This window comes from Syngnathus leptorhynchus, chromosome 13, assembly GCF_054491065.1.
Source record: "Syngnathus leptorhynchus isolate UIUO chromosome 13, UIUO_Slep, whole genome shotgun sequence".
NCBI classification, from domain to species: Eukaryota; Metazoa; Chordata; class Actinopteri; order Syngnathiformes; family Syngnathidae; genus Syngnathus; species Syngnathus leptorhynchus.
In genome coordinates this window covers 5,045,749-5,066,826 of record NC_141207.1, presented here as the reverse complement: position 1 = coordinate 5,066,826, position 21,078 = coordinate 5,045,749, and the positions used below count along the sequence as shown (strand labels likewise).

General features: G+C 43.1%; 2 protein-coding genes, 5 non-coding genes and 1 pseudogene across 7 annotated transcripts; all 8 read right to left on the bottom strand.

Moving 5' to 3' along the window:
- Positions 1–670: 670 nt before the first annotated feature.
- On the bottom strand, positions 671–884 carry LOC147047061 (small nucleolar RNA U3). The gene has a single exon (XR_015068061.1). It is a non-coding gene; the product is annotated as a small nucleolar RNA U3 (small nucleolar RNA).
- A 343-nt stretch (positions 885–1,227) lies between these two features.
- On the bottom strand, positions 1,228–1,391 carry LOC147047060 (U1 spliceosomal RNA). The gene has a single exon (XR_015068110.1). It is a non-coding gene; the product is annotated as a U1 spliceosomal RNA (small nuclear RNA).
- A 657-nt stretch (positions 1,392–2,048) lies between these two features.
- On the bottom strand, positions 2,049–2,239 carry LOC147047059 (U2 spliceosomal RNA). Its single transcript, XR_015068108.1, has one exon. It is a non-coding gene; the product is annotated as a U2 spliceosomal RNA (small nuclear RNA).
- A 493-nt stretch (positions 2,240–2,732) lies between these two features.
- On the bottom strand, positions 2,733–2,946 carry LOC147047058 (small nucleolar RNA U3). The gene has a single exon (XR_015068058.1). It is a non-coding gene; the product is annotated as a small nucleolar RNA U3 (small nucleolar RNA).
- A 343-nt stretch (positions 2,947–3,289) lies between these two features.
- On the bottom strand, positions 3,290–3,407 carry LOC147047057 (small nucleolar RNA U3; annotated as a pseudogene).
- Positions 3,408–3,500: 93 nt separating this feature from the next.
- LOC147047056 (small nucleolar RNA U3) lies at positions 3,501–3,714 on the bottom strand. The gene has a single exon (XR_015068114.1). It is a non-coding gene; the product is annotated as a small nucleolar RNA U3 (small nucleolar RNA).
- Positions 3,715–5,108: 1,394 nt separating this feature from the next.
- On the bottom strand, positions 5,109–15,549 carry sin3b (SIN3 transcription regulator family member B). Its single transcript, XM_085928544.1, has 19 exons — positions 14,992–15,549; positions 13,814–13,920; positions 13,527–13,680; positions 11,583–11,951; positions 11,315–11,470; positions 11,044–11,172; positions 10,867–10,956; positions 10,666–10,784; positions 10,129–10,342; positions 9,902–10,018; positions 9,463–9,701; positions 9,065–9,248; positions 7,705–8,581; positions 7,455–7,624; positions 7,201–7,374; positions 6,998–7,090; positions 6,831–6,925; positions 6,426–6,624; positions 5,109–6,277 (listed from the first exon to the last, which is right to left on the bottom strand). The coding sequence occupies exons 1-19, from the start codon at positions 15,121–15,123 to the stop codon at positions 6,041–6,043; spliced, it is 3,855 nt and encodes a 1,284-aa protein (XP_085784670.1). The 5' UTR covers positions 15,124–15,549; the 3' UTR covers positions 5,109–6,040.
- A 240-nt stretch (positions 15,550–15,789) lies between these two features.
- Positions 15,790–21,000, bottom strand: haus5 (HAUS augmin-like complex, subunit 5). The gene is made up of 19 exons (XM_085928475.1): positions 20,705–21,000; positions 20,555–20,617; positions 20,311–20,343; positions 19,992–20,016; positions 19,767–19,899; positions 19,503–19,662; positions 19,338–19,434; positions 18,961–19,046; positions 18,804–18,858; positions 18,591–18,718; positions 18,438–18,519; positions 18,070–18,224; positions 17,823–17,985; positions 17,669–17,749; positions 17,440–17,585; positions 17,178–17,274; positions 16,758–16,896; positions 16,526–16,658; positions 15,790–16,044 (listed from the first exon to the last, which is right to left on the bottom strand). The coding sequence occupies exons 1-19, from the start codon at positions 20,797–20,799 to the stop codon at positions 15,945–15,947; spliced, it is 1,971 nt and encodes a 656-aa protein (XP_085784601.1). The 5' UTR covers positions 20,800–21,000; the 3' UTR covers positions 15,790–15,944.
- Positions 21,001–21,078: the final 78 nt, after the last annotated feature.

Here is a 21,078-nt window from a genome sequence, read left to right as displayed (position 1 = left end):
TAAATAAAGTAAAAAAAATAGATTCAAAAACATTACCATCATGCTTTGCTTCTTTTTAGACCCAAAATTGCCCCTACCCCCACTTTGTTCACCCCCTTAGAGTCGCCATCTAGTGGTGATGGCAGCAACCATGATAAAAAAACAAGTTAAATAACAGCTGCAAAAACATGCCTCTTTTCACCTGAGTCCCCTAGAACTGTATGAATTTGTATTGATGGAAAATCTCCAACATTACATTTATTTTTTTCTGAGCAAGTTTTCTTAAAAAATGGAGAATAAGAATTGTAATAAAAATTCCTGGAACGATGATGGGAAAATCTCGAGCAAAGAAACATGTTTTAATTGTATTTTAGAACGTTTAGGTAAATCGTGTCAGCCTCTCAAGTCCAGACCTGCCAGGGCATCGAGGGGAAATTAATTACTAAGAATCAAAAGGTTGCCCTCGTGTGGCACGGAAGCTAACTGCAAGTATAAACCAGCACGTTGATGTTAAAGTTGTTAAAAAAAAGTGTAAATTATTGTTGCGAGGTATAAGTACTTCGTCAAACATGACAGTCGAGATTCATTGATATGAATTGAACAACACCACACGGTTTAAGTCACGTCGGGAGAAGGATTGGGACCACATCATTAGACATAGCTTAAATTTTGTCTTAACCAACCTCAAAGAGCTACTCTGATCATGTTCCCTCCCTCAATGCCCCACGAGGAAGCACAGAACGTTCATCAATAGCAGAGAACCTATGATAATATCATTATTCTCTGCCAGCTTCACGCTCAGGAAGGAACATCAATTCTCATCATCGTAGCAGGCGAGACCATTAAATTAGAAATGCATTTCTCAAGTTGAGGACTATAGAAATGATCCCTGAAAGTATAGTCTTAACTTAAACATGGGCAGCGGCGGGAAGTCCTCTGCGAGAGTACCATGTTTACCCAGAGGGCAAGCTTTGTCCAAATTCACTACACCGCGACTAGTAAAGATTAGATGAGATTGAGCGCCGGCGTCATTGAAAAAAAAAAAAAAACATCCTGAGGGCTTTAATATATGTACAATGAAAAGTTGATTGTTTAGCTACTAAATTTCAATCTTTTTTTTTTTCTTTTGGACAATAAAGAACTTCGACAATTCCATGATTTGCCATAAAGCGGCGCATTTTGGATTTCTTTAAGTAGTTATTAAACCCAATATTGGTTCTCCATCAAAGTTTACATTAACATTTCGATCAGGGGAGAGCGCGAACGCAGTCCCCCACTACCAGAAATTATGCAGTCGAGATTCCCACATTTGGGGAATTCGCAGGGGTCAGCACGGCCGGAGTGCAATGGTCGAGCCTCACCCTGGGTGAACCACCTTCTTGATCATGGTATCTCCCCTGCCAGGTAAGTATGAGTTGTTTAAGTCGCCGGGCCGAGGTCTTTTCCGCGCACAGCATCTTCACTCAGAGGCTAATTTGCTACAAAGGCGTGAGCACACATATTCAGTGGATGAGACAGCAGTCGCAGAACTGCTAACTTAGTACCTTTAGTCATTACAAAACCAAAGCATTATAAATTAAGTAAAAAAATAGATTCCAAAACATTACCATCATGCTTTGCTTCTTTTTCTACCCAAAATTGCCCCTACCACCACGCCTTTGTTCACCTCCTTAGAGTCGCCATCTAGTGGTGATGGCAGCAACCATAATAAATGAAGTTAAATAACATAGCTGCAAAAACATGCCTCTTTTCACCTGAGTACCCTAGAACTGTATGAATTTGTATTGATGGAAAATCTCCAACATTACCACAGAATGATTTTTTCTGAACAAGTTTTGAAAATGACTTTCTTAAAAAACTGAGAATAATAAAAATGCTGGAGCAATGATAGGAAAATCTCAAGCAAAGAAACACATTTTAAATATGTATTTTAAATCGTTGCGGCCTCTCAAGTCGAATCGTTTCAAATTTAGATCTAAACCCTAACGTGACAATTTCCTGCTTGATGCCGTGAACTAGCAGCGAACGACAGCGACAGTTATCCATGAACTCTTCTTTTGACCAGTAGAGGGGGGTGCACCGTTCCTGGAGGTACTGCAATACCAGGTCGATGCGTGGAGTGGACGGAGCAAGCCCCTATTCCATCTCCCAGTTCCAAAAATCAATTTAATATATGGTCCCCGGATAGGGGACGTATCAGATATTAAACTGATAAGAACAGATACTACACTTGATCTTAGCCAAAAGGCCGAGAAGCGATAACTGCAATCGAGTCTGAGGCAACTACTTCAATCAAGAAACTACCAATTCAAGTTACGGTTACATATATCGACTAATGCTAATGCCACGCACCGACCGCCCAAACAACAACTATGAACAGTTTGGAACGATAATGCGTCACTGTGCCGTTTTCAACCTGTGCATCGAACAAATGGTGGCAGATTTTCGTGTGTTCGCGTATGGTTAGTGTCACGTGGTTCGCGTTGACCCAATAGAATAACGATGAACAACCTGAGCTCCCGATGCCGCGTGGGAAGAGTTTTTAATGACCAACAAAACGAATTTGATGTTTGGATACATTTCGGGACCGAAAGTAAAATAGCTGTTTGATGAACATTTTGACAGAGGGGAAAAAACACGCTCGGACGACCATCACAAACGTTGAGGAGAGGAACCGCACCACAAACCATACCGGCGATGTGAATTACCAGTCTTAAAGTAGACTACATTTGATTTTGACAGTTTCAATAGATACTACTCTGATCATGTTCCCTCCCTCTATACTCCACAAGAAAGCATAGAACGTTCATCAAAGGTGAAGGACATATGATAACATCATTATCCTACGCCAGCTTCACGCTCAGGAAGGAACATCAATTCTCGTCATCGTAGTAAGCGAGACCATTGTTTTAGAAATGCATTTCTCAAGTTGAGGACTATAGAAATGATCCCTGAAAGTATAGTCTTAACTCAACTATGGGCCGCGGCGGGAAGTCATCTGCGAGTGTACCTTTTTTACCCAGAGGTGTGTGCTTTTGTCCAAATTTCACGACACCACAAGTAAAAATTGGATACATTTCGGGACCGAAAGTAGAATAGCTGTTTGACGAACATTTTGACAGAGGGGGAAAAACACGCAGTCCATTTTGCCAAACTAATTCCCATATCCTGCTGTGGCCAATTACATTGACCCTCGGACGACCATCACCAACGTTGTGGAGAGGAACCGCACCACAAACCATACCGGCGATGTAGATTACCAATCTTAAAGTGGATTACATTTGATTTAAACAGTTTCAAAAGATACTACTCTGATCATGTTCCTTCCCTCTATACTCCACAAGGAAGTAAAAGACTTTCATCAAAGGTGAAGGACATATGATAAAATTATTATTTTACGCCAGTTCACACTCGGGAAGGAAAATTGCGGAGAGGGAGGAAACGCACCGCAATCTATAACATCGTTATTGATGGCCGCTATTAAAGTGGATTACAGTTGTCAATTAACAGTTTCGAAAGATACTACTCTGATCATGTTCCCTCCCTCAATACTCCACAAGGAAGTAAAGAACGTTCATCAAAGGTGAAGGACATATGATAAAATCATTATCCTACGCCAACTTCACGCTCAGGAAGGAACATCAAATCTCGTCATCGTAGTAGGCGAGACCGTAGTTTTAGAAATGCATTTCTCAAGTTGAGGACTATAGAAATGATCCCTGAAAGTATAGTCTTAACTCAAACATGGGCCGCGGCGGGAAGTCATCTGCGAGTGTACCTTTTTTACCCAGAGGTGTGTGCTTTTGTCCAAATTCACTACACCACGACAAGTAAAAAGACAAATTGGAGAAACATTCTAGACTGGTCAAGACGACTTAAAACAGTTTGGATGTGGATAAGTTGACCAGTTTTCTAGTCCCGGCATGCTTTGCGAGATCTGGTTTGCGTTCATTTAAAAAAAAAATAAAAAAAATTGCGTATTGTTTAAGAAAAACGCTTTCCTCAAATTTTGGCGGAATTAAAAAAAAAAACAATGACAAGATGATCATGCGTTTGTGTTTATCATCAGTGGTTGGAATTTGTTTATACGTCAAAGAAGCAACATCGCCGTACGTCTGTTATAAAGTTCCGGCAAAACGTCGGAAAGGAGAAAGGTTCCGCATTAGTCACGTACATGTATTGTAAGTGTAATTCCAATCAAAGACGTTTACCACCCAAAACCAAAATATACAAAAGTACACACCTCAGCAACGCTTAAAAGAAACATAATATGACTTTCAATGTAAAATTGGAGACACTATTTAACTTTCCTCACGGCAGTTCGAGCGCTGGGCTTGACTTGCAGTTAGCTTCTGTGCCACTTGGGGGCAGCCTTTTGAATTTACGACCACTTGACCGGTCTTTACCTAATTAGCGTTCTAATTGTTTAATAGTGCTTGAGAAGAAATGGACAAAACTATGGCAGCGACGCTTTCTTACGCACAAGCAATAACAAGCGCAACACGATGAATGAACAGGAAGAAAGTACAATGCAAACAGGACACACACACACAAAGTAATTGTTGTAATTAGCAACGCTAGCACTAACGCCCGCCCGTAGTACAAACCTCGCTTGCTCATGAGGTGTCATTTGTTGGATGCAAGTTATTCGGCGAATAATAACTTACCAGTTTACTGCACACGGAACAATGGAACACATTAAACTCCTCGTGACTACAAATTATAAAGTTAGGTGAGAAAATCCACTGTCCTCCGGCAAAAGCGGTTACATAAGTGTTCATTGCGCATGCGCCAAACAAATTGCGACCTGTTAATTGTCCAAAAAGAATTTCGTTAACGGACTAATTAACCTGGCAGAAAAACGAACAAAAAAATCATAACAATAATATAACAAAATATTATATATAAATAATAATATATAAATAATAATATATAAATAATATATAAATAATAATATATAAATAATATATAAATAATAATATATAAATAATAATATACATATACATATAAATATGTGTGTATGTATATATATATATATATATATATATATATATATATATTCAACTAGTTTCAACTAAGAAGCTCAGGCAGCAGCAAATGTTAACAAATCACAACCGTAGAGATTTGGATTGACTTAATTAAATTGTGCTTCAGACGAGATGTGTCCACCATCAACATCTAAGAAGGTCACAACTAGGTTGTTTATTTTATGATAACTGATACAGGATAAATGTTTTACATTCTATTTTAACACTGATATTTTTGCTTTTATTTTCAATGTCAGTATGCAAAATGAAAAATGGAAGGGGGGAAAAAAACAGACCACAAAGAAAACATTCAGTGAAATCAAGATTATGATACATAATTTCTTCAGTATTAAACCAATCAACTTGTAGGGCTCTTTGTTGGCCCGCTTATAATGTGTTTAGTGGCCCTTTTATAATGTGTTTAGCTACGATACAAAATGTGGGGTAAAGTAATTGATGCAAACATCAAGAGTTGGCCAACAGCAAACACTGTAAAGAACCACATGATCTTCAAATGGTGTATATAGAAAAAATACATATGCACATACTTGTCAGAATGAAGTACAGGTTACACAAACATACATACACGTGTTTATACCATGATCTCCTTTGTAGACACGCGCATTAAATCCACCAACAAGCAGAAGGCTATTTGGCTTTACGAGCTAAAAACTACACAAGACTTTCATTTAAAAAAAAAAAAAAACAACCAAAAAAAAAAAAAAAGAAAATAAAGAAAGAAAGGACATTCACATTTCTGAAACTATTTCCATTATGTGGTCAAATCTTGTTGACTTTTAGTGCCAGATGATACTGCTGATGCTGAGTGAAAAGGTTTTTAAGAGGATGGGGGGGGCAGTTGTGGCCTCCCCTAAGTCCACACTCGTGTATGACTTGCTCTTCCAACACGCTCACTCTGCACGAGGGAGTGAACATGAAAGGTGAAGGTACACAAGTACTGCACTGTTTAGTGTAGGGATGTCCATGCATGTAACCAGCTGTGTGTGCGCGGGGAGATGCACGCAAATGTCCTCTTAAGGCGAGGCGGGGGCTTTGCTACCGCTGTAATGAACGCGGTATCTGTTAACTGCCTGGCCCTTGAGCTCCGTGGACAGGCAGGTGGTCTTGCAGGGGATCATGTCCTCCTCGTCCTCTCCCATCAGCCACTTGTGCACGCTGCGCTCGGCCGAGGGCGTCACGTGCTCTGCCCGCCAGCCCCGGTGCCACTTGGCCAAGCGCTCGTGCTGGTTTGCCGCCACTTGGTGCTGAGACTGGGACGGGAAAGACGGGCAGCATAGTTAAAAGCAGTCGATCTCAAATAGTAGGTGTGTGTTATTTTGCCCTTGGTTCACACAGACAATAAAATGTATATACGCATCACCCTGTGCGCCCAGTTCGAAGATCACATCAAAAGCGTACCTTCCTGGCCTTGACCAGCGCTCCTCTGCGGTACATGTAGTCCTCGGAGTTCATCACAAACACCATCTTGTGAGTGTTAAGCTTGAAGCGACAGTCCAGGCTGCCGGCGTTCTCCACACCCAGTTGCCGGTGCCACTCTCGCCGGCAGCGCATCGCCTCCACCTGACGCACCTGCCAACGCCGGAAACGACGAAGGTTCCTGTACAAGAGCGACACGCATTATCATATGGGCAAGTCAATACCAGAACAGTTTCAAGCCATTATGGCACTAAAGGGGAGTAACGAGCGTAGGCGACAATATCAAACAAAGATAAAACACATACACGCAAAATCAGCCATGGAGGAACAGCCTGCGTAAATACATTTCCCTCGAGTACAAAACAGGCGTGAGTTGAACTCGCTTACCGTGGAAGAAAGACCGGTTTAAAAAAGTAGCCGTCTGCTTGTGAACACAGACTAGACTCAGTTCCAACAAATTGCTCCATGTAGCTGGACAAGCACTGAAACAACATAAATGTTAATTGGACCCATCACACAATTTGATGTTTGAAACTATTATCTACTGAATTTACCTGAATGTCTAAGGGGTCATCAGCCTGGGCCTCCTCAGTGTCCTGCAGCTCAATTGTCATTGTCACTTGACCTTTGTTTTGAATGAACATCACCTGTTGAAATAAAAGGCAGATATAAAACAATTGACAACAATTCTATAAAATACAAACATTGAGCAACATGCACAGCTTCAACAATTTAGTACATTCAGATGAAGTCTGACCTTGAAACAGTTCTCCTCAGCCATGGCTCTTTCAGCCTTCCACTGGTAGCTCGTCTCCCAGGCGGCTCGCACGCACTGAGAAGTGAGGTTTCCCCCGGCAGCCCCCCTCTTCCTCTCGGCCAGATACAGATCCACCACCTGCAGACACACCTCGTCGCTCACCAGGTGCTGGAGCTAGAGTCAGGTCAAGAGTTCAAGTTAGGACTTGAGGAGCATCACACCGGTGTTAATAGTGCAGTGGGACGGGGGCCTACCTGCCGGATGATGTTGTGGATGACCTTGTCGATGGTGAAGCCGATGTAAGCGTGAATGGTGAACATCTCTCGCAGCGTGTCCTCGTATTGAGTCGAGTCAAGGTTGCCGTCCAGCAGGCTGCGCACCATGTCCAGGAAGGCTGGATAGTACTCTTCTAACTCCACCTCACCTGCACGCACACACACAAACATGACACATATGACATCGGCGCTTTTTTTGAAATCCAAGTGACCTATCCATGCAACCTACTTGGCTGTTTGAGGCGCAGCTCCATGGCGAGGTCGCAGGCCTTTTCCCGCCTGCCTTCGGCCACGAGCAGCCGCTCCCTGCTCTGCTCGGCGCGGTGCTCCAGCAGCTGCCGCTCGGCCTGTCGATACACTCGCAGCAATCGCGAGCACAGAGTCTGGTGCAGCCGCAGGAAGAAGTACCAGTTGTTGTTGACGTAGAACAGGTTGTAGACGTCGTCCAGCTCCTTCTGGTGCTCTGCTTCGGGGTCACGCAGGTCCACCTTCTCAGCAGTGGCGCCTGAACTGGTCTCCATAGGCGTGGCTCCGGGGATAGATGTGGTGGTCGTGGTCACCGTTTGGCTGGTGCTACCAGGAGTACTGCAAGCCTCGCTCTCTGGTGGTTGGGGTGGGCTGCAGCGCCTCCTTCTGGATTCATTGTTTAGTTGCTGCTGGCTTTGGGCCGGCCCCTGACCTTGGGCTGGTTGAGGTTGAGACGGACTATTCGTTGCCGTTGCTTCTGCTACATCAGAAGTGTTGGCATTCACTCCTGTTGTTGTTGGTGGGGGTGCCGTTGTTACTGCTGCGCTCACTCCTCGTTCTCCTCCTTCCTCTGGCTCCGCCTCCTCATCAGTCCAATCCTCCGTGTCGCTGAGCTCACCGCGGCGCGAGAAGAACAGGTCGGGCACAAAGTGCTGGATGATGCGCTTGATGTGGTCCTTGTCGTCTTTGTGAATGGTGGGCTGGCGTTTGACGTGGTAGATGATGAGCGCGGCGGCATCCTCCAGGACTTGCTTGTCCTCATACGTAAACACCATGTGAGGCTCGCTGGCCGATGCTGCGCCGGAGCCATTGCGAGCCTGCTGGCCAACACCGCCCTCTTCTGTGCTCTGTTCCTGTCGCTAAAACACAAGCGCCAAGAAGAGCTTTAAATACGCCGCATCCAGCCTCACAGAAATATCTGTCCTTCAATTGGCATTTTGTGAAGCTATGTCGTACAGCAGAAGTGTAACAAAGTTTATTTGCGGTTTGTCATTATTATCATTATTTCTGTGTGTTGCCACAATCCATTTGCTGTTAAAAAGCGGGAATTTGCCCATTATGACAATTGGAAAAGACTCATTCTATTCTTCTCTGTTCTGTGTCGATTATGCAAAGATGAAGGAACCAGTGGTCTCGAGGGATGGGATTCTCTGTTTGGTCAAACTAATAGCAGCTGCTTCAAATGGTTCACACACACACAAATACCCATATAAAATTTAAAAATCACTTTGAGGAAAATTATGCTAATGGCCTCTGAAAGCAGTGTGAATGGAAGTAATAGACATGAAACAAAGATGAACATGTTTAATGTATTATACCCGTAGCAGAAACAAATGATTTACCTCATCGTAGACACTTTCTATCTCATTGAGGAGACTCTTTGAGCGCAGAGCCTTCATGTCATTTTGTTTGAAGTTGACTCCTTGGTGGTCCAGGGACTTGAGGTAGGCCTTCTCATACTGCTCCCTCCAGATCTTGTTGAAACCCTGCTGGGCCTCTCTCCACTCGTCTTCCTTGGCTTTCAACCTATCAACCACAATGCAGGTTCAATGTGGTTATATGTTGTTGACTGCCGTGGAATAGCTTTCAAAACTGAGTATCAATTTCAGTACTGCTACAGTATAAGGCACATGACTGAGATGCTGTGACCATTGACTGCAAACAACCTAAATTCTTTCTCCACACAGCTGTTTCGATTATATGTGGGAATGAAGAAGCGAAAAAAATAAGCATCTCTGACCTCTTGAGCACCACCGGTACTGCCGTGGCCGGACTCCTCTTCAGCCCCTCGATGATCTCGGGAGCCTTGTCGCCATAGATTCGATACACGGCGCGGCGCTGAATGACCTCGGAGGTGCCGCCCAGGCAGTCGTCTAGCCGGAAGCGATCCTGGTCCTCGGGCGAGAGGCGCGACAGCTTTTTCTGTACGCTCTCCAGCACTCGGATGGTGGCCAGGTTGGTTTCCAGAACAACATCCAACTAATGGGGCAATTTAGAAATGAACGTATTGAATTGTCAAAAATTTTAGAGGAGAGAATGCATTCATCTCAAATGTTTGTGATAGAGGCTAGAGCCCTAACCAGCGAGAACCAGCGTTGCCTGTGCATGTAAATAGTTTACACTTCATCATCATCTGTAAGGGTTCCCACGATTCAAAATGAAGACTATCTCTGTAGTACCTCAAATCTTTCATCCTCACAACGGTGCAACTGCTCCTCATAAGGAGTCTTTTTGGAGCTGACGAAGGTGGAGTCCTCTGACCAGGAGGGGAATGACACCCAAGTGTCATTTAACACCTAAACACATCGGAGCAAAGGATCAGTGACAGCTTTCGCTATGAAGAGAGTGGTTTGTTGATACCGTGCCTTTTTCTGTCAATTACATGATGTTGTAACATCAGACACACCTCTTTACATAAGGCGGTGCGCCCGCTGCATTTAGGCTGCTGGTAGGTCTTGGGCAGCGCTCTGTAGCTGGAGCCCAAGCGTTTGCAAGAGGCATAATCTACTTCCCTGCCTCCTCCTCCCTCCATGTAGCGATCTGACAGCCCCGACATGGCATGAGAGAGCTCTTTGTCTCCCAAAAAGGATTTGAACTGTGTGTACACTTCAGGAAACTTCCTGGAAAGCATTTGGATTCAATGGTGAGTGACAAATATCGGACAATGTTTACTTCTACTTTTTGTTCACAGAACACTAGAAGTCAATGAGTGAAATTGTAATTTTAAAATTTCAGGTTTGAGACCACAGCAAATAGAGAAAACAATATGATCTCATTTTGTGCATCATGTATGATGAGCTGTAGTAAATTGTGTTTCAGCATTTAACATGTAGTATTTGATTATACAACATACCTAGACACTTTCAACATATATTAATGGAGGCATACATGGCATTTTTGAAGTAGATTGCCCTACACGGGTTATTTTCCAGTCCCTACTCACCCCAGGAAAGGAGTGACGAGCTGGAGTAGCTCAGCTCCGGATACCACCTCCTGGTTGAACAAGGCAATGCAGCGTAGGAAGTTCTCATACACCTCCTGGCTTTTAAACAGGCGGCGAACCTGGGGGAAAAATTACATCGACAGCAACATTATAGGCCCTGTGAAATAACACAGCGCTTATCTGCCATGGAAGATTTCTCACCTTATCAAAAAAGGAGAACTCCCGCAGGACTCCATGTTTGCCAACAGAAGCGATGGATTGGTCTTTGGTACACGAATACTTCATTTTTTTCTTAAATAGGGGAAAACCGGTCATGTTGAGACACTCTTAAGGACGGACATACATTGACGTTCAAAAAGTAATAAACTACTCTAGTACCTTGAGTAGCGGAGACATGTGCGGCAGGAGTATGGGTCTGGGCCTCTTTTTGTTCTGTTTGGTTATCAGGTCGTCATCCTCTGGTCTTTTCAACTGCTCTTTTGCTCCCGTCAGCGAGTTTCCGGTGAACTATTGATAACACATTGGATCATGTCTCATTGGGCTAGATATCAATGCACTACAATATGAATGCTACCAGCGAAACTCATTTTTACGATAAGGTTATCAGCATGACATTTTGCAAAGTAAGGGAGAGCGGGCCTCTACTGACCAGCGATCTCTTGGCATCAGGCAAGAATTGACCAAACTCAGCCAGGAGGTCTTCTTGTCCCTTAAATAGACTGGCAACTTTGGAAAAGACTTCGTCTTCAGTCATCCCGCTGGTACCTCGACTGCCTCGGCTTTCTTTTACCTCCAGCTGCTCCTTCTGGGAGATGGAAGGGAGTCAAAGTATTATCAAAATAGGCATTAGAGCGATAGAGGAAAAGGCCACTGCATAGCCATGACGAGCAACTTAAACAGCTCTCAAACAGTGGTACCTGATATGTGTGAAGAATCTCTAGGAAGGCTCTGTAGATCTCTGGGTGGTCTAAAAAGCGGTTTTTTATCTTGTTTACGTAACTGATGGCACTGTCAAACTCCACTGGGCTGGTCTCTGAGGCGGGCGGGGACCCTGACGAGGTGGCGGCCTGATTCTGACTCTCTCGGCTTGCCAACGGAAGCGATAGTCTGCTGGGATTTTCAGGGGGCCCGGCTGAAGAGGTTGAGGAGGAGAGGGACTCTGCCGAGGACGGCTTTGAGTCACTGGGGTGAGCTGGTCCGGCTTCAGAGGTGGTGGCGGACGCGGCACCGGAGGTCGATGTCATAGTGGAGGCAGTGACAATCTTCCCCTGTTGTCCTGGCGACACCTGAATAGAAGACAAATTCAAGTCAAAGTGCCAATGTCATTTAATCAACTTAGTTAGGTACAACAATGATGCTTGTTTTGTCACCAAAATGCAAATTCATCATTATAACGAACCAAACAATGTGTTGTGTTATTATGGTTGCGGATAAAGAGCCCTATCATGTGGTTGAGTATTAACATTTAGCATTACTGCTTTTTTTCACTACTTAGAGCGTACTTTTCAACATCAGTGGTTTCAACTCAAAACTATTCTCTAAAAAATGCCACCAATGCGGTCTTACCACGGCAAACAACCCAATTGGTTCACTGAGCACCTCAAGAGCCTAAAATGTCCTTAACAAGATAAAGACGAGCAGGCACTACAAAACAGAGAATACAATGAATCCCAACGACACGATGAGTGTGCCTCTGCAACTTTCTGGAGAGTATGAAAGCAAATGTTTGCTGGACAAATGGAGAAATATATGTTCAGTCTATTGGATTAGAGAAAGCCCATTTGGATTGTTTACATGTGGAAGTCCCACTGCAAATCTGAAATGAAATCGAACAAAATCAGTGATGAATGAAAAATATCGGGGTGGTGATGGCATTTCTGAATATAGAGGTTTATTTATTTACAGCAAGTCCCAGGGGTCTATTGAGGTAAGGCTGTTTGGCATTTTGTATGTTGAAATATGCTCATAAACAGACAAACGTGTGCAGCATGAATTTGAGGAAATTAAAATAAAATAAAAACTATTGCAGTCTTTACACAGGCACGGTGTATACTAAACAGTTATAACCAGTTAGAAAATCTGTACGTGTTTGAATATGTTCCAACTTTTTTCATAAATGTTTTATTTTTCAATGCGTATGAAGTTCAGGACCCACAACTCACTGTCCATAGCAGTCCTGTTACATTGATACATTTGCTTGATTTACTTGCAGGTTCAGTTACAAATGAGTGACAGTGTGGATGTCTGTCTGTCTCTAACTAGTGACTGAGTGGCAACCAGTTTAGAACCCCGTAACTTTGAAGAGGATAAGCCGTATACAAAAATGAATGAATGGATGGATGCACTCACTTAGCCTGCAAATCCAGACTCAAGGCCATTGAGTCTCGTCACACTCTAATCAAGCACATTTCTGAGGAAGGGCAAACCCGAGCAAACGGAGAGTGGAATGAACCAATCAGCAAAGAGTGGACAAGGAAAAAAACAAAACATTTTGAAATAAATACTTCCAGTGCTGTCAGCCGCTGGGGTTTTAATGGCTAAGTGCTTCTGGTCAAACCTTTAACACTGAGTTTAATGCTGAATCAAAGAAACGATCGTCCCTGCCGGGTGTAACTTTAAATGTTACGAAGACCTACCACCGCCGTAAAGTGATGTTGCTCACGACGCAGAGCCCCGGGCTGTCCAGACCAATTTTTTTTGTGCAGAAAGAAAGTGAGTTTGGCCAACTCTCACTAAACACACCACTAGTGTAGAAACCGATTGTCACTGTCCCACTAACGTGGCCACACATCTAATTATAACCTTCGGAGAGCCAATTTACCGGGAATGCCGTGTGAAAGTGAGTAGTATGTGTTTCTCACCTGTGTGGAGAAAGGTGACTGAAGGAACGCAATTCCATTTTTGGGGACCTCTATCCGATACCCCGGTGGGAGAAAGGCATTGAAGCCCAATACTAGGTCGGGGTGTCCATGGAAAAGTTGTGACACTCTGTTTATTACTCCTGGAGTGTCAATACTGCAGAAGAGAACAGAGGTAAGAAAAAAAGATCATGCAAATCAATGATAGAAAATGCTTACATGTTGAAGTAACTCTCTCAATAAAGTATTGCAGACAAACATAATCCTGTGTTTGCAGTTTAAGTTGATACCTCTGTGACTTGAACTCTTTCATGATGTCGAGAAACTTGTTGTATATGCCAGGGTCGTTTGCAAAACGTATTTTAACCTGGTCCAGGTATGACAAGGCATCTTCAACCTGCAACACACGTCGAGAACATTTGAAGTATTAAGCAGACCACAGAGGCATTTTTGAATGGTCAAATAACAAACGAAGCAGGATGCTGAATCAGCACTGCTGCAGCTCAACAGCGTACGCTTCGTATTTAGCTCAATAAACAAATGACCGCGACAAATTGTACGCTAACGCACACAAATGCACAACGGAATTTCGGCAGTGGTACTTGTTAAATGTTTCGAACACGGCATTTCTTTTCACTATCCAATGCAAAATCGCTATGAAGAAATACTGAAGTAAACAGCTGTACGCGGTGTACAGCAAGTAAATAAATAAATAAATGAATGAATGAATGCGTGGCTACCAAAACACGCCAGAAGGCTTTTGTTCACTGCTTGGTGTCTTTCTGTATTCGCTAAGAGCAAGTTTGGGATTAGGTTACGATGAAATTGTGTATGTTCAAACAAAGCATTGTCGGATATCTTTGCGGGGTTACTCGTGTTAGCATTAGCCAGTCAAATGACGATAATAACTCCTCGAACACCTACACACGCATTCACATTTTGCCACTCGAGATTTATTCGTCGCCCATTTTAACCACCTCACGTCGAGGGGGCAAAATGCGAACACTGCGATACGAATAAACGTGTTAAGAAGCTGCTAGTCAAGTAGGGTAGCCTCTCTCGGCTAGCCTGACTGACGTCCTCCACTTTGTTCAGGGTGGTTGAAAAAGGGAACAAGGAGGAACTTCCCACAAGCGAGCTTTTTTTTCTTTTTTTTTTTCGAGTTCACATTTGCTCTCTGTGGCCGCCAATGACAGTGAAATGAGAAAGTAGCGCAAACTGTGTCACTCGGCTGTCACTTGTGACGCCCTTTCATATAAAATAAATACACTTCCCACATCGACGCTTAAATCTCAATGTTGAGAAACGAATTACTTTTCATAGGCCAGTGAGCTCCGCGGGCTGAGCCAACAACGCTCTCACTCGTTTCGACGTTCGATGTCTCAAACAAGGCAAGCCCGGTGTAATAAAACAAAATGGTTGTGACTCTGAGGGGACTTTTCCTCCCCCTTTTCTGTTGTCTTCTTACCTTGAGCTTCTGGAAGTGCTGCTGCTGCTGTTGTTGCTGCTGCTGCTGCACTTGCTTTTGTGTTATAACGAAAGGCTTGTCTTGAATTTGGTTGATTTGTTTCGCCGTGCTGTGCGCCTGGATCTTCGCCATGAGCCCGGCGACGGGAGGCTGCTGGAGCCCAACTTGCGAGGGAAGCTTCAGTGTCGCTTCGGCGGGTTGGCTAGCCGACAAAGCGCCCCCTCGGTCGGGGAGCCAGCCTGCCACCAGCGAGCCAGCGAGCAAAGCAGTCCTACTTTGCCTGGCTCGGACAGTCTCGCTCGGCACGGCGCTAACAAACGGAAAATCCAATCGAGTGGAGGCAGATGACGGACAGGCTGCTACTCGACCTGACTTTGGCGAAACATCGTCGAATGGAACGAGCGGAGTCAAGACGCATTTGAGGAGAGGAAGAAAGCTGAGGGACAATGGTTGCCGTTTATCGTGTTTAAAATAACTATTGCCTGTCTCTTTAAATTCGGCGGCAGCGCTGTTTTTCGGCGTCCGGAAGCCAGAGTCAAGTGAGAGAGAAAAAAAAAAGGGAGTGAAGAACTCTATTGCGCATGCGCAACGATGGGAGGAGCTGAATTCACAAGAATGAGAAAGCTCCACTCCCCCTACACTGCTACAAAGGAGCAGTGTTGCTTCATGAGAAATCACAGCGTACATTATATCTAAAAACACCACTACCATGTTTATCAACACCCTGATCACACATCGACCGGTAGTTTACAATAAGAAGCTTCGGATGCCTGAATAATAAACATTCGAAATCGGCCACAAAACAGCAAGTCCACTTTATTCATTCCAAGAAAGACAAGACAAAACGATCAATGTGTTGGGTTTTTTTACCACATAGCAGAACTTTCAACGATTAAATAAATTGAATGCAACAACAGCCAGTTTTGCCACTTGTACAGGTTTACTCGTCTCATCTAGACTTCGGCAGCTAGTTTCCACCTATCCAGCCACTGCCGAAAGGTCAATCCTCCCTTGCGGACATCAGGTAGGACATGCTGGGCCGGCTGATCCCACCTACAGGTGGGAACCCACAAAAAGACAAACAAATAAGTTAACTAACAAATGCAGCAAACAAAACATACAATGCCAAGAAATGTATGATTGTGATTCATACATTGATTCTTTTAATCAAACACTTCACTCTACGATGAATCAAGCAGTTAATCATTCTAAATGATTTTAACCGTGTTTCCCCGTTGAACATTTTTTCCGTCAGTCTATATTCATTTACTGAACTGTGAAATAATTGCAAAAAACACATCTCAGTTTCTTCACATAGATGAATTTCATGAACTATTAATAATATTGTTGAAGGTAATTTAATTTGGCCTAATTTCAGAAGTGTGTATCAAACAGGTAGCGATTTGCAATTCATCAGTACCAAAAAGCAACTCTCGGTTTCAGATATGTTGGCGACCCCCTGTTGTATAATTGACAGTAGTAGTGGCTGAAAGTCTTTCGGAGTATGAAGTAAGTGTCTAGCAATGTGTCTCACCAGTCACTGATGGCCATTTGAACTTTCTCTACATTAGAAAAACCTTTTGCGCATTTTTGCACAAGAATCCTAGCCCTTGGTAGTAACGACTCCAGCAGTTTGTCATCTTCCTCTTTGACTCTGGCCAGCAAGACTTAAAAATACAAGACAGCAAAGAATCATTAGAATGCAGTTAAGAAGTATTTTCACGTGAACTGTGCACGCCTCAAGAAAACTGCCAATGCTCGATTACCTTTGTGATCAGATACAAGCAGCTGCGCCACCTCCTCCTTGGATTTCCGCAGGGTGGTAGAGTAAAGTTGTAGTAACAGAGAGAGAAAGCGCCACTCGAGCTTGTTGCGGTACACCTGGGCGCACAACTCTTCAGGAGCCTTCATTAAAAACGATAAAATGGAATGAGAGAAAAAGTGTCTTCTGGATGAGGGGGGTGGCTGTGTATGTTCATGTTAAAGTCTGCCTCGATCTATGCAGCCAAATGCATTCGACATTCAGCACTCGAGACAAACTAGTGGCGAGGTCACGACGCCACAAGTTTTTCTTTTTGCGTCAAATTGTTAACTCCTGACTCCAAAGGAGAAAACGCTGTGCTGCTTGAGAACAAAACGTTGGCCGCACTTTGGTCACAACAGCTGAAAGTGATTTATACACTCACCCTGTAGAGCGGGAACGGCATGCTCTGACAGAGGCCGCTGAAGGTTGGCGACTGCAACCGATTGATGGACAGCCATGATGTCGGAATTCTCTGCATTCTGAAGTGAGAAATATCCAGAGAATTTGAATCCAGCAGTCTAGTGTTCAGCACCTTTCTGAGGAATCGGAATCTCTGCGCTAGGGCCTTTCTGTGTAGACTCTTTGCAAATTTCCAAACGATGCATGTTATGTACATATTCAAGTACTGAACAACATTATCTTACCCATCAACAGTCCTCCGATCCAGAGCTTGAATCGAAACAGTGCCCATCTGTTTAACCTCCTTTGAGATGGAGTTCCTCATACTGTCAGCAGCACTGGCGACATCCTGGCACTGTGGCACCACCTTGCCCTTTACAAAGTCCTGTAGCTGAAACAAAGACAGATTGATCACTGAGGAATTTTTGAAAATTTGGATGATGTAAAGAGTGGCATCAAAGATGGAGACGATACCTCCTTGTGCATCTGGATCAATTCTGTTTTAGTTGATGAAATCCCCTTGACCAGACCTCTAATCTGTTCCTGTCTGAAGACCTGACCAGATGCAGCAACACAAGTTGAGTGATATCCAACAGGGCAAAACTCAATGTTGTCCAGCAAGGCTCACCACTAGTTTTCTGACATCCACAATGTTCTGCCACTGAATGCAAAGATTGCTGTGCACCTCCTGTTGACTTCGGGCATGCTGGTCAAGTTTGATCCACCATTTTTTAATATGATCCCTGGCTGCAGCCTTCATCACACACTCAAGCTCCAAATCCAAAACTGACCTATATAAAATAACCAGGAAAATGAACATTCACTTGACCTGACTAATGTGGTGGTTTGAGAAGAATTCTGCACAGGGGGCTTACAGCGCCAATGCGTCATTGTGGTGGTCGTCGTCAAAGCAAGACAAATTCTGTTCAGCTTGCTTCCTGCAAGCCGCCAGCTGGTTCTGAAGTTGCTTAACTCTGGAGCGACTCTGGGATAATTCATCAGAACGCTCCTTTAATTCTTGCCATGCAGCCTGCAATCATATAAATAGACAATACGTAAAGAAATGTATGTTAACACACCAGGTAGTTCTTTTTGTATTATTTGAAGAATTGTTCAAGATCTGCCAAACCTGCCGCTTGTTTTAGTTTGCTACCACCATAGTTACAGTGCTCGTAATGTAATTTGTTACAAACATAAAACGTAAAAACAAACACCGGATTAATCATGTGTTTGTAAGAACAACCTGTAAGAGTGCCTCAACGGACGGCAAGTCGTCATCCTCTTTTGCCAATAAGTCCAGGAGTAGATTCCTTTCATCATCGATCCTATAATAAAAACAGAAAACAATGAATCCACAACAGAAAACACATTCAAATGAACTTCTTGCTTTGCCTACCGAAGACTTTTTGCGTTTTGAGTAACATCCAGAGAACACACGCTCGCCTGCAATGCCTTCTGCTTTTTGGTGGCCAAATGTTGCAATGAAGCGAGAATGTGATTTGGGGGGTAAACGTCCACCAGGTTCTACACATAAAATAAACAGAAATTTATTTGGTTTAATGTTAAATTTTTTACATAATAACGTATTGCTTCATTTTAAAAGACCAACCTCCACAGCACTTAACCAGTCCTGAAACACAGCCGTCCTTTGCTCGCTAGTCATACTGGGACGAGATGTTTTTTTTTTTTTTTTTAACCAAGTCGTAAAAAGCAGTTGGAAATACATTTTTTTTTTTTTTATGAGCAATAAAACGTGAGGCTCCTACCGTCCACAGTCTGACGTTTTCAATTCACTCTCTTGTAAAGACTGATAAAAATGGACCCGGTCATCACACAGTTTTCTCACGTAATTCTAGTGAAAGAAATGATGCCATTAGTTGATATGTTGCCAGGCTATATAAAAACAGTTATAAAAGAGCATCAATTAGCCAAAACTATTAAAAGACTGATTTTAGTTGTTGTTTCTATGTAAATCAGATTTTCCCAAACTTGGGTCAATCTTTATTGGACCAGCAATAGTATAAGAGGAAAATGTTATTCATTAACAAGCAGAAAGGTGTCCAATGTGTTATTTAGATTTTTTTTCTGTCTTAAATTCCTAAATCAAATTTGAACAAATAATGACTTGTTCAGAGGTTCTAACCAGGACTTGTGCCTCCACTGGAGCTTTGAAGAGGAGCGCATCAACATCAGAGTAGCTGGAAAGCTGATCCTCAAACAGCACCTCAACTTCTGCTTTCCTGCAATGTGAATAATGAAAATTAATCTTTCAATGGGGCCATGATTCTGAAGGCTGTTTCTGCCCTACCTGGCCATCTGCTCCAGAGCCTGACAGTAGCCATTGATCTCTTGAATGTCACTTGACAGCATCTTGCGATGTGACACGCACTTCTGCTTGAAGGCCTGGAGAAGCAAATTCCTTTGTTGACTGTCCTCCACCTGAGCCTTGATGGAACTGCTGGCCCGCTCTGTGAAAGAGGGGGGTAAGAAAAAAAAAAAAAAAAAAAACAACAACAATGGGAAAAAGTTCTTCACACCGAGATACACTTTGGTGTTGTTGTAATGTACTGACCTTGTGTGGCTAGTTGTTCCTCAGTTGCTCTGATCTCAGAGTCCAGATGACCAACGTCACTTTTGAGCTGCTCAATCTTCTTCTGAAGCTCGCTCTTTTTAGTGGCCACGCTCAGACACTCGTGCTGCTTTGCCTGATCACGCAAAACAACATGGAAATGAACTTTTGAATTAGTCTTTCGGCATACACAACAAATGGAGTTTGAAATATATTGTAACCTAGTACCTCTTTATCTCGAAGAACTTTGTACCTTTTTGATATTGTCAAAGAAAAAATATCCAAACAACAAATATGCTATCGGAGATTTAGGCTTTCAGTCCTGTTGCGGACAAAAACAAATCACAATTAGAAACCGGAGTGACCGACTTCTGCGAGGACCCACGTTTAAATTGTATGTCAACAAATGCAGTGAGCCAAAACATACTAAATTGAATTTCTCTTGAGTCATTCTCAAAAGTAGATTATGTCAAAAACATAACACAAATAACATCTAGTGGTCAATATAGTGACACAGTCAAGAAGTTATTCAGAAACAAAAGGATACCACTGAAGATTGCCTCTCCTGAGCTTCACAGTTCTAGAAAGGACAAAACGTGAGAGTTCAGTTGTAAACTATGAAAGCATATTGCTGCCATACAAAAAAGAAAAAGTTCATGACCTAGTGTATACATATACTTATGTATAATTGAAATAAATGAAATTGAAAAAGTTTCCACATATTTTAGGTCTACCCTGCATATAGCAGCAACATCTGTGACCACTTAAACTTTTAAATGTTTAAGACAAACCGTTGTTGAAAAACGTGGTTGATGATATACTTCCAAATGGACGCTCTTCTCCCAACACACAGCCTGGAAGGGAAACAATTAGTATAATGGTTAAGCGGTGTTTAGCTAGCCTGTGACAATAAGCGATAATAACACAATAATGACACTGACGTTTTGAAATAGTTGTCAGGCGGCAGACTCTCCGGGGAAAGATTGAACTCTGTCGTCCAAAGTTTCAAATCCTGCACAAGCTGTTTGGCCGCCATCCTGCCTGACGTCGAAATGGAATTCTCGCTAGCTGGCTGGATACATAAACTAACTATCGACTAGTTATTCGTAGTTACTAGTTGTACTGAACAGGTTGACAGTGGCGTTTGTACATAAACACAATATACTGTCGACGATTAAGCAGAAGTCGAGATTCAAGACACTACCCGGACTTCTAATTTCCCGCCCGTACACAGACGGAAACGTTGTGGTCACATGATTGTGATGCCCCGCCCACCTTTACTTTTTTTTAACAACTTTATTGAATAGCATTTTAG

Coding starts and splice junctions, on each gene's coding strand:
- sin3b (XM_085928544.1), bottom strand. CDS start 15,123: ATGGCGAAGATCCAGGCGCACAGCACGGCGAAACAAATCAACCAAATT. Junction 13,681..13,813: donor AAAGAGTTCAAGTCACAGAG/GTATCAACTTAA, acceptor TCTCTTCTGCAG/TATTGACACTCCAGGAGTAA. Junction 11,173..11,314: donor CTGATGCCAAGAGATCGCTG/GTCAGTAGAGGC, acceptor TGTTATCAATAG/TTCACCGGAAACTCGCTGAC.
- haus5 (XM_085928475.1), bottom strand. CDS start 20,799: ATGGCGGCCAAACAGCTTGTGCAGGATTTGAAACTTTGGACGACAGAG. Junction 18,719..18,803: donor ACTGGTTAAGTGCTGTGGAG/GTTGGTCTTTTA, acceptor TTTTATGTGTAG/AACCTGGTGGACGTTTACCC. Junction 16,897..17,177: donor TGCCGTTCCCGCTCTACAGG/GTGAGTGTATAA, acceptor TTTTTAATGAAG/GCTCCTGAAGAGTTGTGCGC.